Genomic DNA, 14,470 nt, shown 5'->3' with positions numbered 1-14,470 from the left:
TACCCCAGGCTAGAGAATTAAGGAGCCACAGCTGTTCAACAGTCCAGATATCATAGACCGTTCAGTGCAGCGGAGGAGGCAGCTTGGAAAAGGAACCACACCTGAATATTGCAGCTGGATCATGGAGCGAAGCTGTAGGGATGTGAGTAGTCACTCCCCACGTGAGACTGGGCTCTGCTCAGGTTCAAAGCTTTGGCAGACAGTGCTTTCCCCTTACAGTGTGTTTCCGGCACAATCATTGGTTCAGCCAACCACTGCGGCGGCAGCCCTGCGGGAGTTTATTGCAGGTGTCTGGGAGGTGTCCGGTCATTGAGTGGGACTGGGAAGGACCTTCCTGCAGACTGATAATATATGCACTCCAAGACGTGCCCTGAGCCCCAGTCTACCATCCAAGGCTACAGAAAAGTCTGGTTAAAAATAAAGCTACATGCAGTTACCCTGCTGCGGGGGTGGGAGGGAACAGGCTGTGCCACAATCCCTGCACTCAGGAACAATATGGATTGGATGCTCCAGCTGTTGAGAAAGCAATTTACTGCAAAGCAAACAGATGTAAGCTGTTCTCCAGTGTGATTAGATGTTGATAGATGTTTGGCTGTGTGTGCGTGTTCCCTCTGTGTGCTGCCCCAGTCCTGCGCAGACAGCTGGCACGGCAGACTTCGAGCGAATCACCCAATGACCACAAGATCCGTTAAGGTACGAAGGCATCCAGCCAGGTTTATTGTTGACAAAGCCTGGTATTAGTATCCCGCAGACTCTACCGGACCACTAATACATGTATGCCTGTAATAATGTACCAGCTCAGTGAACGGCGGGACTTTCCGTTCCTCTCTAAGGCCAGACAAAGATACTCCCTCTGATATACATCTTTATACCCCAATACAAATAAGTTAGTACTGCCCCTCTGACATAGTTAGTTACCGTCCCCGATGTGGCTAGTTCTTACCCATTACCTTGTACATGTTGGTTCGATCAAACATCTTTATTATGTACTGTCTGCCTGACCTTATCTTTTAGGAGGGGTCAGTGTGTTCCTGTTATCCTTGGGGAATGGTTTTGTACCATCCTTGATATCGGGATGTTCTGGTACCACTGGATATCGGGATGTGTTTGTGTGAGCACTCTGTGACTGGCACTTCTTAGGAACGTGTATTGCTGCAATATCAGCCCTGTTCTTGCCAAATTCTGTGAGCAGGTCCTGCCTCATACCAGGCCTCTGATACAAGGGCGTTTGTCAGGCTCTCTTCCTACTACATCTAGGATTTAGGCCAAAGCAATCGAGCACGTGAGCCACTGAGTCAGGCTGGCCCTGCTGACCCATGTTCCAGGCCTGTGCGCAGGGCTGGGGCTGGGGTTTAAATGGGGACTTGTTCCTTTTCCAGTTCCCCTACCCTCCTCCTTAGGGAGCGTGCCGTGGTCAGGTTTGGAATCCAGGCTGGCCACATACTGTGAGCTCCCGTTGTCGCGACGCTGTCACCCTTTGCCCTGGCTCCAGTCTCACGGGCTCTGAGGCAGGGTGGAATGTGCTGGCTGGATCTCGGGGTGCTGTTTACAGTATTGACTCCACATTTGCTGTGTTGATCCCACCGTGGCAGAGTAACATTTTGGCACCTGGACTTGCTGCCTTATTGGTGTGGAATTTTGATGCCACTTCCTCCCCACTATGTGGTGATGACCGCATGACCCCTCCCATGCGGCATCGCGCTGGGTTTCGAGGACATGTCATCTCGTGGCGTCACAGCAATAGTTTGATGCTGCCACAGGAAGACGTTTTGGGGATCACATTTGTATCACCCGGGGACTGAAACAGGGGTGCCCCAGCTCTTCCCCATAGAGCCCCAGTGAGTATAATGTGACCCAAATCCAGCTGGCTGGGCCCGGCCTTACAGCTCCCCATGTATCTGAAGCCTGAACGTGGCAGCAGCCGCAGGAGCAGCGAAATCTTGTGTCGATCCAAATCCAATGGATATTCTGTGCCTGCGTTTGTCAGGAACACGCCTGGGAGCCAGGAATGCAGGAAATAAGGGAGCTAAAGAATGAGCGACAACGGTGCCCCTGTGACGCTGGGTCACTGATGCCCCATGAAGGAGAGAGTGCAGGGGTATTGCCACACCAAAGGGTGGGGGCACAAGGCATCAGCAGGGGGTTGAGGGAAGGACCCATTAACTCTGAGCAGCGCTGCCAGGATTCGCACTATTCTTGTCTTGTGATTTGGGTCCATTTTTTCCAGGCTCCTTGTGGTGAGGTGAGACGCTGCAGGTGGCTCAGTTACCCTGGCTCAGCTGTTGGCAGTTCCAGCCCCTGGACCGAGGTGAAATCCCACTCCCTGCAGAAGCAAGCCGCCAGGCCCCCATCCCTGTGATAAGGGGGGTGGGGTATGTAATCCAGGGAAGTGGAAAGGCAGGGGAAGGAGTAGGAGAGGTGTAGGGGGCAGGCACTGGAGCCTACCTGTTTGGGGGTGGGTGGAGAGGATGGGACTTCCTGGGCTAGAAGGAGAGCGCTGGAGGGCCTGCTGCTAGGGTCTGGGAGGTGGGGATGGGAGGGGACTGTTGTGTTGCAGAGGGCATAAGGGCAGCCTGGCCTCAGCTGGGGACAGGGACAGAAGGGGAAGGTCAGGAGGAGACAGGCTTTGCCACCAGGGGAAATTACCTGCCTTCCCCTCCCCCCCAGGGAATGGGGAGCCACTGGTGTGGGGGCTGGGAGAGATGGGAGGGAATGGGGGAGGCTAAGACAGGAGCCCTAGGGAAGGGGGAGGGAATGAGTCCCAGGTTGGGACATTTCAACCAACAAGAAGCTGCCCTGAGTGCCTGACAGGAGTTTCCTCCAATGGGAGGCTTCCCATGGAGCAGGGGGGAAAGCGGGGGGAAGCTGTGCTGGGGGGTGTGGCTGTGTGAGGGGCAGTCACCCCCCCACACACACACATACACACAGTGCCCAGAGCCATGGGGTGGGGGGCAGGAGGCTGCAGCCGGGAAGGGGGAAACAGGCTTCTCTAAGCTGCCTAGGCAGGGAGGGAGATCAGAGCCCCCTGGGGGCAGTGCCCCTGCCCCCATGCTCAGGGTTGGGGCGGGGGTAGGATCTTGGGAGTAGTCACTGCCCTGAGAGGGAAGGGCTGGGTTAGTCAGGACCCCCACCCCTCAGTCCTGGGCACCCCAGGTACCCCGGGGGGATTGGGGTCCCCCAGTGCTGGGCTGGCCCAGGTACCCTGGGGGGGGTTGGGGTTTGGTACCCGGGGGGCTGGTATTCCTCAGTGTTGGGCAGGCCCAGGTACGCCAGTGGGGTGGGTTGGGGTCCCTCAGTGCTGCCAGGCTCAGGTACCTGGGGTGGTGGTGGTTGGGGTTTGATACCCAGGGGGGCTAGTATTCCTCAATGTTGGGCAGGCCCATGTACCCGGAGGGGATTGGGGTCCCCCAGTGCCAGGCAGGCCCAGTACCCAGGAGGAGTGTGTGGGGTGGGGTCAGATTTAATTCCACCAGCCCTGCTGCGAACATGCTTCACACGCGCTGGCGGCCTCAATTTAGACAGCAGAAATGGGGGCTAATGCTTCTCCCCAGCAACACCTGAGGGGTGACGGTGGCTATTGGAACAGCAGGCAGAGGTCCCCACCTCCTTCCCACCTCCAAAGACACCTTCGAGGGAAGTCAGGCAGCAAGGACAGAGGAGGCAAAGAGGACAGAGAGGTTAGTTAATTAGCTTCTCTCCAAACACTAATCCCCTTTGGCTCTCCCTCAGCTCTCCAAACAAACTCCCTTCTGCAGGACAAGTAGACTGTGCTGGGCCGAGTTAACCCACTAACCTCAGTCTCAGGGTTGGTCTCTGCCTAGCCTCTCCGCCTCAGCTGGTGGCACTTACTGTGTTAGAGAGAATAAATGCTTATAGCTTGGCTATGCCGCCAATGAGAAATACGATCGTCCTCTGCGAGGATTTGAAGTCCAAACACCAAAGATGGAGAGTGGCACAAGGCCCTGTATGTAGAAAGGATGGGACAAAAGGAAGGAGAATTGAGGCTTAATATCACAAAAACCTTCCTGACAGTGAGATGTGTCTAGCATGGAACAGCTTCCTCCAGGGAAGTTGTGGCACCCCATCATTTACCCATTAATGGCTGGGTAAAAGCACTTGTGAATGTTCTGTAAAAGCAATTCTATGTCAGGCCTAGGGCTGGGACTGAAACACATGACAAGCTTGTTACCATAGAAATCCGAGGTGGGGGGGAAAAAACTAGGCTGGAATATTCCCATCACCACCACCTGATTTCTATGACAAACTTGTGACATATTTCATCCTCCGTCTGAGCAGTGCCACACTGCTGATTATGTCATTCGCTAGGCCCTTGCATCTTCCATTTGTCCCACTGATGTTGTTGCATGTTCCCCGAGTTCCTCTGAAGTTGGGGACCCTGTGGATGACTGTTTCCCCCTTCAGGGACTATGTGACAGTGAACACAAGGGACACAAAGGAATTTCTAAATCAATCACCTTTTACTCACAGATAAAGCACTAGACATCTACAGATCTATGGAAACTAACACAAACCTACAAGCAGAATTTTTTCCCCAGTGTTCACACCACTCACAGAGCTCTTTGGGTTTTGATCATTCCTTTCAGGGTCCCAGGACCCTCCTTTCCTTCGCTCCCCTACCTGCCACCCCCTGTGCAGACTTGCCTTCTGGGCCTGATAGCCTCTCAGAAATTGCTGATGGGAGAGGCTTCCTTTTGTAATGTCCCAGTGCCCCCCCATCAGGTGACTCTCCTCAGTGGCTTCAAGTCCCTGTCAGTTGATACATTACTTGATTACAAGCCCACCTGGGAGCTCTGGTTCCCCTAAGAAGTAGGCTGCTTGCTATCCTAGGGTGCTTCCATTTGATGGGAGAACCACCAGGTTAACCACTCTTGTTGCTCTGTGTTAGCCATGTGCTAACACTTCCAGCAATCCCAGTCCAAGACGCAGATAAAAAGACAACAGTGAAGATACGTTTACTCTCAAAATGGCATTCATAAGATGGTGTTTGTAGTTTGATTTAGACATGTACAGACTTAACTAATCCATCACACCGGATTCACTCCCTGCAGACACACAGGGGGATCTGCCCCACTGTGGATTTCTGATGTTTGGGGAAAGCCTCCCTAGCAAGGGCACATAGGCAACCCATACTAATGCTGGGTGGCTGTTTAATGCCAGCCAGCTGCTAAGCGATGTGCAGTGATGCCCCACGTCAGGTCACCTGGGACGGAATGAACTCGGGGCTCTTGATTTGAAAGCATGAGCTAAAGGGCGCCTGGGTTGAGTAGTGGACTTGGGAGATCCTAGAGGCTATACAAGGACATATGCATGTGGGCCTTGGTACACTGTGATAAGGGGAACAGTCGGGTTGGGGAGGGAGAACAGGTTTGTTTAAGGAGCAGTTGACACTCCATGCAAAGCTCTGACCACTGACGGAGACAATTCTGTCTTGGCTGGTTGGATTCTGTCTCATCCTCTCTAATTCTGCACAGCTGGGGCCCTGTGCATGGGGTCAGGATACTTCTCTCTGTGCCCGCTGCTCCGGCATGACCCTCAGCCTGAGACGCAGGCATCAGTCCCCAGCAGTCATTATGGTGCCGCATACAGGAGTCTGGATGGGGAATAGGCGGCAGAGACAGGTGGAAAACAGCCGTGGGGATGGGTCCAAACGGCAGCGATCAGGTCCAAATTCCTCCGAGAGTGGGGGTGGGAGGCTGGTTTGGTTCATGCCCATCTCTGCTCTTAAGGGATAAAGATCCTGTTTTCCCAACCCCGAGGCTTGAATGGCAGAGACCAATACCAGCTATAAGCCCTCCCCAGCTGGGCAGCACAGCTCAGAGAGCTCTGACAATCCCCAAACGGTGGGGAGGGTGGGGGGCTCTGGGTGGAGATCTAGAGCTTTGTGGGCTCCGGTGGGTCCAGGCTGCTGTCGGGAGCCTGTGTGTCTCGAATCATGGCGGGCGTGGGCAACACAATGGGCAGGGCGTTGGTGCCCCGCTCGTGCCAGCACATGTCTAGGATGGGATAGAGCTTGCCCTGGAACTCCGCCTGGAAGGTGTAGATGGGGATGAGCTCGTCGGGGCTGTCGGCGTTGTAGAAGGTCAGCTCTCCCTTCTCGTAGTGCAGGTAGACGCCGATGCGCTGGGGCCGGGCCGTGAGCGGCAGCGCGGTGCGGGGGTTGTTGAAGGCCTCGTAGACCTTTCCTTCCTTCAGGCCGATGAGCCACACGCCGTGCTCGGGAGACTTGTGCAGCTTGCCCTTGCGGCTAGCTGTGCCCTTGATGATGCCCAGGCGCCAGTGGCTCTTGGTGCCTACGATCACCTCCCAGTAGTGCTTGCCCCAGGAGAAGCCCTTGTTGGCCAGGATGCAGTTGCTGGAGTCAAAGCGCTCAGGGATGCTGCCCCGGCGCTGGTAGAGGAGCTTGCTTTGCACCACGGTGTTGTCCTTGGTCAGCTCCAGCAGCGGGTGTCCTGTCACCGGGTCCAGCTTCAGCGTCTCTGGGGCTAAGGAAACACATGGCAATCAGAAGAACTACAGGACGGCAGACCCAAGCGGCTGGGCCCAGGTGAACCCTGAGCAGCTGTGTGGGTTGGACCAGGACCAGGAGAGCCCTGAGCAGAGAGGCAGGCCTGGCCAGGTGCAAGGAACCCTGGGAGAGCCCCGAGCAGCCTAATGCGTCAGATCCAGTAGAGCTGGTCTTGTCCCCAGGCAGCACCCCGCCTAGGCTCTCGCATAGCCAGGAGAGTGACCCATGCAAAGCTTCACGTGGTGCATGCCTGAGCAGCCCTGCGTGTGTCGGACAGCGTGGTGCATGTCTGAGCAGCCCTGCGTGTGTCGGACAGCGTGGTGCATGCCAGAGGGAGCATATGCACTTGACCGTAGGTACACGCGTACCCTGAACACGCTGCAGGGGACTTACTGTGGGCCGTGCAGTACCTGGCAGGACTCTGCGGAGCAGACGTTTCCATACTGTCATCTTGATGTCATCTTGGTGGAAACCTGGCTTAAAGGAGATGGCGCTGAAGGTCCCTTCAGCCGGGTGCTGGGGGAGAAACTCTGACCTGGAGGGAAAGACACTCCCATGCAGTGGGGTTTAGTGAGAACATTTCCGGGCCCTGCTTCTCTCCCCGTTGCCCACATCTGGCAGAACTCAGAGTCTCCCTGGCTGCTCTGTGAGCTGGACGCCGGGCAGTGGGTGCTCGGCAGCCCCCAGGGCATGGGCACTAAGCCGTGCCAGATGGAGGGGGTGTGGGCACTACGTCACTCCTCTCTAGGAAAGTGGAGACCACGGGAGCAGAAAGCCTGGTGCCTCGCTGCCAGGCTGCTCCCAGCAGCACTGGAGATGCTGCCGCACCACTGGCATGGAGAAGGGGTGCCAACTGCAGCTGGCATGGGCACAGTCCTTGCTCACCACTAGAGTTGGGGTCAAGCCCTCAATGCCTCCTGCTCCCCCCATGAAAGGGCCCTCGCCGTAACCACTCCTAGGAAACATTTCCCCTTGGTGGGTTCTAGCCATCCTGGCTGCCCAATGGCTCGAAGGAGGGTCCCAAGGGTGGAGGGTAAGTGCTCACCTGGAGGGGAATGAGCCGTAGTTCTGTAAAACACAACACACGCAAAGGCAGAGTTAGCGCTGACAGCCTCAGCCCCGGGGAACGCTGCAGAGGATTCCTGGCCAGCACTCTCACCCACTCTCCATCTGACCTTGGCACCAGCAAAGGGCTCCTCTCACTGCCACCTCCGCTTCCCGCCCGTGCAGGGAGGGTCAGTGGAAGCCGCACAGACTGGGGACAGGGTGTCTCTGGCAGCCAGGATGGGGCTGAGGGCACAGGGATGGGAGGAATCAACTGCCAGGTGGAGAGAGGCTGGAGAGGGTGCCATAGAGCCACAGTTTGTCTAGGCTACTCCGCCATGGGCAGGCATGGCACAGTGCCCGTCTCTTGGCTCTCCAAGGCGGCTGCATGGAGGTACCTGGCTCTCCCCTCTCCTGGGGGAAATCTGGCTTTCTGCTTCCCAGGGAGGGGACATGGGGAGATCTGGCTGTCTGCTCTCCCCGCAGGGTGCATGGGGTGCATCTATCTGTTTCCCAGGTTGCCTTGTGGGGTATAGGGCCGTCTCCTCTCCAGAGTTTCCATGGTCATTCCCCTGGCAGACAGACTCACCCGGATGAAATCCAGCTGACTTTCATTGTTGAGTTTCTCCAGCGAGCTCTCCATCTCCTGCAGCTTGTGCAGGGCGTCTGACGTCTGCGTGACCTGGGACTCAATGGAGGCAATGAGGTGGCCAGCCTTCCTCTCAATGCTCCCCAGGAAGCTGGCCTTCTCCTCGTCAATGTATCGGTGCAATTCCTGGAACTCCTTCCGGATCACCCACTTGAAGACGTCGGACTCATTCTGCAGGGAGACAGCATGTTCTAGGAGCCAGAGGAAAATACCAGGACAAGGCGCGGGGTGGCCTTGCCCGCTCCCTGCTTAGCACAACTCAGTCATTCCACTGGCTTATAGGGTGTTATGCCCAGTGCAGACCATGGGCCAACTGCAGCCCACCTGCCTTCTACAGCAGGGCACACGCCCTCCAGAAGAGCCCAGTGGCTAGATCCCTCACCTGCATGTGGGAGATCCAGGCGAACGGCTAGTGGCTATTCTGGGGTCAGTGGATCTCTCTTTCTTCGTGACATTTTTTGGAAGTTCCTTGCCTTGGTTTTGTCCCGAAACAGAATGAAACCAAATGCAGAAACTGCCATTTATTTTTTTCACAAAATGGAGCTCTTGTTTTGTGGCCACACCTACTGCTTAGACCATGGAAATCAGCCCAGAGCTGACTTCCCCTGGCAGGGCAAACGTGCCCTCAAGCTATCAGTATTGATCTTGTTGGAGAGCTCGTTCTGGCCAGGATATTTTACACTGGTTATCTCACTTTCAAGGACACTGGGTCAAACCAGCTCTGAACAATGACTTGCCCAGCCTGTCTGTACGCCTGCCAGGAGGTTCAGAGCCACGAGAGATGCCCCCCTCACCCCTTTGAAAAGCAGGGCTATTTTTAGACCACACTTTGTGAAGAACAACAACCCCCCTCCTCTGCTAGCAACAGAAAGCAAGCGTCAAACTGTAGGGCTGGAAGGGATCTCAGGAGGTCATCTACTCCTTCCCCCTGGGCTGGGGCAGCCCCGGGTAACCCTAGCCCAGCCCCGGGAAGCAAGACACTTAGTCACTTGCCTCTCGCCCAGCAGGCAGAGGACATGGGACCAAGGAGGCTCTGGCATGGTGTGGATTGGTGGGCTGGGACTCTGGGAGGGATGGGAGAACCCCTCCCGGTGTGGGGCAGAGGGCACTCTGGGATTTTATTATTCTTTAACATTGATATGGCTGGAGTGCCTAATGGCCAATCAGGCCAGGGTCCACTGTGCAGGGCGCTGTACAAACAGATAGCAGTGACAGTCCCTGCCGTGAGGAGCTTACAGGCTAAAACAAGACATTGCAGGGGGATGAGAAACAAGCTGGCCGGGGTGGGAAAGACGGCGTAAGACAACTAATAGGATGTGTGCAATCCTTAGCCAACCGGGAGCAGTAATCGCAACAGGGGCTGCTCCCGGGGTGGGCCGCAGGAGATTCCCAGGCATGGGCTCCTCTCACAGCTCCCTGCACTCACTGCGATCCGGGTTTTATTGTTAACCAGCTTGCTGATGTGTTCATCCAGCTTCCCCTTGTGTTGCTGGACCTCCGTTATTAGCACTGACAGCTCCTCCTGCGAAGGCAGAACATCCTCCTGTTAGTCTGGAGTCTCTATTGCACCCAAGGGAGTAGCCAGGTTGCGGTCACCTGACGGGGTTTGGCCTTGGCCCCACAACCCCTCCCATCTGTGCAGGCCAGCCTGGCCCTGAAGGGAACTAGCTCTCCTGGGGTCAGTCATACTTCATGTTCCCTTGATCACTGGCTTCCCCCCATGGACTACAGGGCACGACGAGACCACGTTCTCCTAGGCTCCATGGGGAATTCATTTATCATTCTTTTTCCATCCTGCCTGAGCTCACCTCTAGGCCTCTTTAGTGTTGTGTTACCTCGCTATTGTTAACCCTAGCAGCTGGGCCAAATTCAGAACTGGGTAATTATGTTCTGTCCATCTAAGATTCTCCCTGTGGGCTCATTTGACATCTAAATTGCTATGCACTGTTAAACAGTTGCTGAATTCCACCCTAGAGGTGGCGGCATTTGAGTGGTGAGCGAACCGGTGTTGTATAGCAAATGCAAAAACCACAGAACTCTTGCAAGGTTAAGTTTGCACAAACACTCTAAGCGTCTGGAAATGCAAAAGTTTAGGGTCCAAGGGCTACATTCATTGGGCTATTTAGCATGTTCTGTGTGTTATATGGGATACAATTTACAACATAAACAGAACTATGTTAAACTACCTATTTAAAAGGACATCATCAGCTTGAAACCTCCTCAGTTTAAAAACATGAGTTAAAAGCAGTTTCAGGTATGACACCTGCCCCCGAGTCTCCCAGCCAATGGTTGTGGTTGAACAATCACATTTCCCTATTTTGCAAATTCCTTTTTTTTTTTTGGGGTGGACACCAGAGTTAACCACGACCAACTGACGTGCTGTGAAATATGACAGTACACCTCTACCCCAATATAACGCTGTCCTCAGGAGCCAAAAAATCTTACCGCATTATAGGTGAAATCGCGTTATATTGAACTTGCTTTGATCCGCTGGAGCGCGCAGCCCCGCCGCCCCGGAGCGCTGCTTTACCGCGTTATATCCAAATTCGTGTTATATCGGGTCATGTTATATCGGGGTAGAGGTGTACTTATCTACACAGAGTCTGTCTAGACTAGGAAAAGATTCTAGGTTACAATACAACCAGCTAACATGATAGTAAGATATTAATAACCTGTGTCTACACTTGGTGGTAAGTGGTGTTTCAAATCATGTTACCCAACTCAATTTTAAAAGCACCTTTTTTCCTGGCCAAGACAAACCCTGAACATCGAACATTGTTTTAGTTGGTAAGTGTTCTGTCTAGCACAATAACAGGGAATAACTGGTGGGGTGGTAGCACTGCAGAAAAGGATCGGGGGTTACAGTGGGCCACAAATTGAATATAAGCCAATGTGATGCAATTGAGAAAAAGGCTAAAATTAGTCTGGGGTGTATTAACAAAAATGTCCTACGTAAAACATTGATGGTAATTGTTCTGCTCTACTCGGCACTGGTGAGGCCTCAGCTGGAGTCCTGTGTCCAGGTTTGGGAGCCACACTTTAAGAAAGCTGTGGACAAAGTCCAGAGGAGAGCAACAAAAACGATTAGAGATTTGGAATACTGTGTCCAGTTTTGGGCCCCACACTACAAGAAGGATGTGGAAAAATTGGAAAGAGTCCAGCGGAGGGCAACAAAAATGATTAGAGGTCTGGAGCACATGACTTATGAGGAGAGGCTGAGGGAACTGGGATTGTTTAGTCTCCAGAAGAGAAGAATGAGGGGGGATTTGATAGCAGCCTTCAACTACCTGAAGGGGGGTTCCAAAGAGGATGGAGCTCGGCTGTTCTCAGTGGTGGCAGATGACAGAACAAGGAGCAATGGTCTCAAGTTGCAGTTGGGGAGGTTTAGGTTGGATATTAGGAAAAACTATTTTACTAGGAGGGTGGTGAAACACTGGAATGCGTTATCTAGGGAGGTGGTGGAGTCTCCTTCCTTGGAGGTTTTTAAGGCCCGGCTTGACAAAGCCCTGGCTGGGATGATTTAGCTGGGAATTGGTCCTGCTTTGAGCAGGGGGTTGGACTAGATGACCTCTTGAGGTCCCTTCCAACTCTGATATTCTATGATTCTATGATTCTATGATTTAGAGAACCTGACCTCTGAGGAAAGGTTAAAAAGGTTGGGTGTGTTTAGGCTTGAGAAAAGTAGACTGACAGGGGACCTGACAACAGGGCTGTTATAGAGGACAGTGATCAATTATTCTCTGTGTCCACTGAAGATAGGACAAGAGGCAATGGGCTTAGGGTGACCAGACAGCAAACGTGAAAAATTGGGACAGGGAGTGGGGGGTAAGAAAAGGACCCTATAAAATCGGGACATCTGGTCACCCTAAATGGGCTTCATCTGCAGCAAGGGAGATTTAGGTTAGCTATTAGGAAATACTTTCTAGCTATAAGGATAGTTCGCTCTGGAATCGGCTTCCAGAGGAGGTTGTGGAATCCCTGTCATTGGAGGTTTTGAAGAAGTCTGGCAAACAGCGGTCAGGGCTGGTCTAGGTTTACTTGGTCCTGCCTCAGAGCAGGGGGAAGGGCTAGATGACCTCCCGAGGCCGCTCCAGTCCTACTGTGTTAGATTGGATCAGTGTAGGCAGGCCCATTATCTCACTCTGATTTGCAGTTTGTTTAGTGTGAGTGTTAATCCCTGTTCCAAACTATGAATAAAGTTAAAAGCAAGCATAGCGTGAATCCCTGTGTCCTTCCTCTAACCTGGTCAGTGGCCATTGCTCATTGCCCTTTCTGGGTGATCGGGTGGAGAACGATTTGGGGGTGTAGCCAGAGTGACCAGCATGACACTGATTCAAATGCCACCAGTGAGTGGGTTCTTTTGCAGTAACTGCGTCCCTGTGCTCTGCACCGATGCTGGTTATGATTCCTCATTTTCACTGGGGTGAGCAGCCGGGACCCAGAAAAGCCTTGAAGCAGGTATCCCAGTTCAGCACATTCAGGGTCCTGAACTAGAGCCGCTACCAGAGTCAGGGAGAGGAGAGTTGGCCCGAGTCAAGGTTCTAGTTCTGTCGCAGCCCAGACACACCCCACTTCTGAACAGGGCCCCGACTCCGGGCAGGATACACTTCTCTTGCCTCCCACCCCCTATCTGGTGTCAGGAGCGGAAGGGAGCAGGGGCTGAGGCTGCGCGTTTCCATGTACTGGCTGCCACATGATCTGCTGGGTGCTGGTTACATCAACAGCTCGGAGCCCATTGTTTGCCTTGCAGCCTAGCCTAGCAGAGCGCTGTGTCCCAGCTTCCCTGCTGCCTTATCTCAGCTCTTATCAGCCCACCTTTTCCAAAGGGCTTTGAACAGTGGAGATGAAAGGACCTCCAGCATCCCCGCCCTCCCAGGCCTCCTGCACTCCCTCGCAGGCAAACATTAACCCTTGCAGCCCCGGGGAGCTGGCTCAATGTTGTTATCCCTGGTTCCCAGAGCGGGAAAGCAAGCCAAGCAGATTGAAGGATTTGCTCAAGGTGACAGATGGAGCCAGTCACTGTCCGCCGTGGGGCTGGAACAGAGGAGCCAGCCCTGCGATCGGATCACTAGGCCATCTGCGCTGGAGTCATGGAGACAGAGCAGGCACAGAGCCTGGGAGGCCTTTTCCAGGCTGGGCTCTGAGATGTTTAATTGATACTACGGACGGGCCTGAGCTGTGATCAGGGTCTCGCTTTCCCCAAAGTCTGGGGCATGGTAGGTTCTAGTCCAGCTCAGGGCTGCACAGAGATTCTGCTAATAAATTAGGGGCCTAAGCAATTGGCTTGCAGAAGCTTTTCCCTGGTCTATTGACCCTTCCAATAGTAGTGTCACTGGTTGGAGTCTCTGCTCCAATGCTACTGGGTCAAAGTTCACTTGAGCCTCAACGCAGGATGGGTCCAGGGACACACTGATGATGGGATATGAGGCCTCACGCCGAGGGTGCGTGTGGGACTGCGGCACACTGAGGCGCAGCCGAGCCGGCTCAGATCTAGCCAGGTCAAAGCTACTTTGAGTAAGAATAGCAGTGAACCCCTGGCAGCACAGCGGGGTCCTGTATGGGCAGGGCTAGCCCATGCAACTGGCTGTGTCGTTACTACTGTTATCCGAGCTAGCTTTGATCACGCCTACTCGTGCTGCAGTCACACCTCCTGACGGCAGTGCTCAGACCCCGTGGGTTACTGTGGCTGCGGGACAAACCCCAGCGAGCCCGATCCCCCGTCTTGGTGTGCTCCCAGTTCCCACACCGGGCTCAGGATTTATTTCAACTACCTGTGCCAGAGCTCTTGTCCCCCTCTCACACCCCCAGCAGGTCTGGCAGTCCAATCAGGGCTGCTCCATTGGCCGTGCTTTTATCACCTGTGTCTTTCCCCAACAGGTGCCATGACGCAGTCAGTGCCCATGACCCGCTGCCAGGCGCTTACCTTCATCCGGCTGTATACGGTAGAGACTGGCATGATCTTATGCTGACGGTGAGCCCCAATGATGCCGCACAGCCCACAGATCACCTCTTGGTCCTGCTCACAGAAGAGGCTGAGGGGGTTGTGGTGGACAGGGCAGGACTCCTGGTTGGGATCTGAATCGCCCAGGGTCCGCAGCGCGTCGATGACGCAGGCCAGCGTGACGTTGGGCAGCAAGGTGCTGCAGTCCACAGCTTGGCGGCACACGGGGCACAGGAGCTGCTGGTCCAGGTTGCACACCAGGGACCCCACGCAGGACTTGCAGAAGGAGTGCCCACACTGGAGCATCAGC

At 54.4% G+C, this 14,470-nt stretch overlaps 1 protein-coding gene across 1 annotated transcript; it reads right to left on the bottom strand.

Moving 5' to 3' along the window:
- Positions 1 to 4,741: 4,741 nt before the first annotated feature.
- LOC135978137 (E3 ubiquitin-protein ligase TRIM50-like) lies at positions 4,742 to 14,466 on the bottom strand. The gene is made up of 6 exons (XM_065579182.1): positions 14,143 to 14,466; positions 9,646 to 9,741; positions 8,160 to 8,390; positions 7,572 to 7,594; positions 6,937 to 7,061; positions 4,742 to 6,503 (listed from the first exon to the last, which is right to left on the bottom strand). Exons 1-6 carry the CDS (start codon positions 14,464 to 14,466, stop codon positions 5,893 to 5,895), a joined length of 1,410 nt encoding a protein of 469 aa, XP_065435254.1. The 3' UTR covers positions 4,742 to 5,892.
- Between the last annotated feature and the right edge of the window lie 4 nt (positions 14,467 to 14,470).

Source organism: Chrysemys picta, unplaced genomic scaffold, assembly GCF_011386835.1.
Source record: "Chrysemys picta bellii isolate R12L10 unplaced genomic scaffold, ASM1138683v2 scaf138, whole genome shotgun sequence".
NCBI classification, from domain to species: domain Eukaryota; kingdom Metazoa; phylum Chordata; order Testudines; family Emydidae; genus Chrysemys; species Chrysemys picta.
This window is presented reverse-complemented; position numbering and strand designations above follow the sequence as displayed.

What these genes read in the sequence shown, in the direction of transcription:
- LOC135978137 (XM_065579182.1), bottom strand. Translation starts at nt 14,466, where the DNA reads ATGCTCCAGTGTGGGCACTCCTTCTGCAAGTCCTGCGTGGGGTCCCTG. An exon ending in CCGTATACAGCCGGATGAAG is followed by an intron (nt 9,742 to 14,142) that starts GTAAGCGCCTGG and finishes CTGCCTTCGCAG; the next exon opens with GAGGAGCTGTCAGTGCTAAT. An exon ending in GCTCCGCAGAGTCCTGCCAG is followed by an intron (nt 6,504 to 6,936) that starts GTACTGCACGGC and finishes GTGTTTCCTTAG; the next exon opens with CCCCAGAGACGCTGAAGCTG.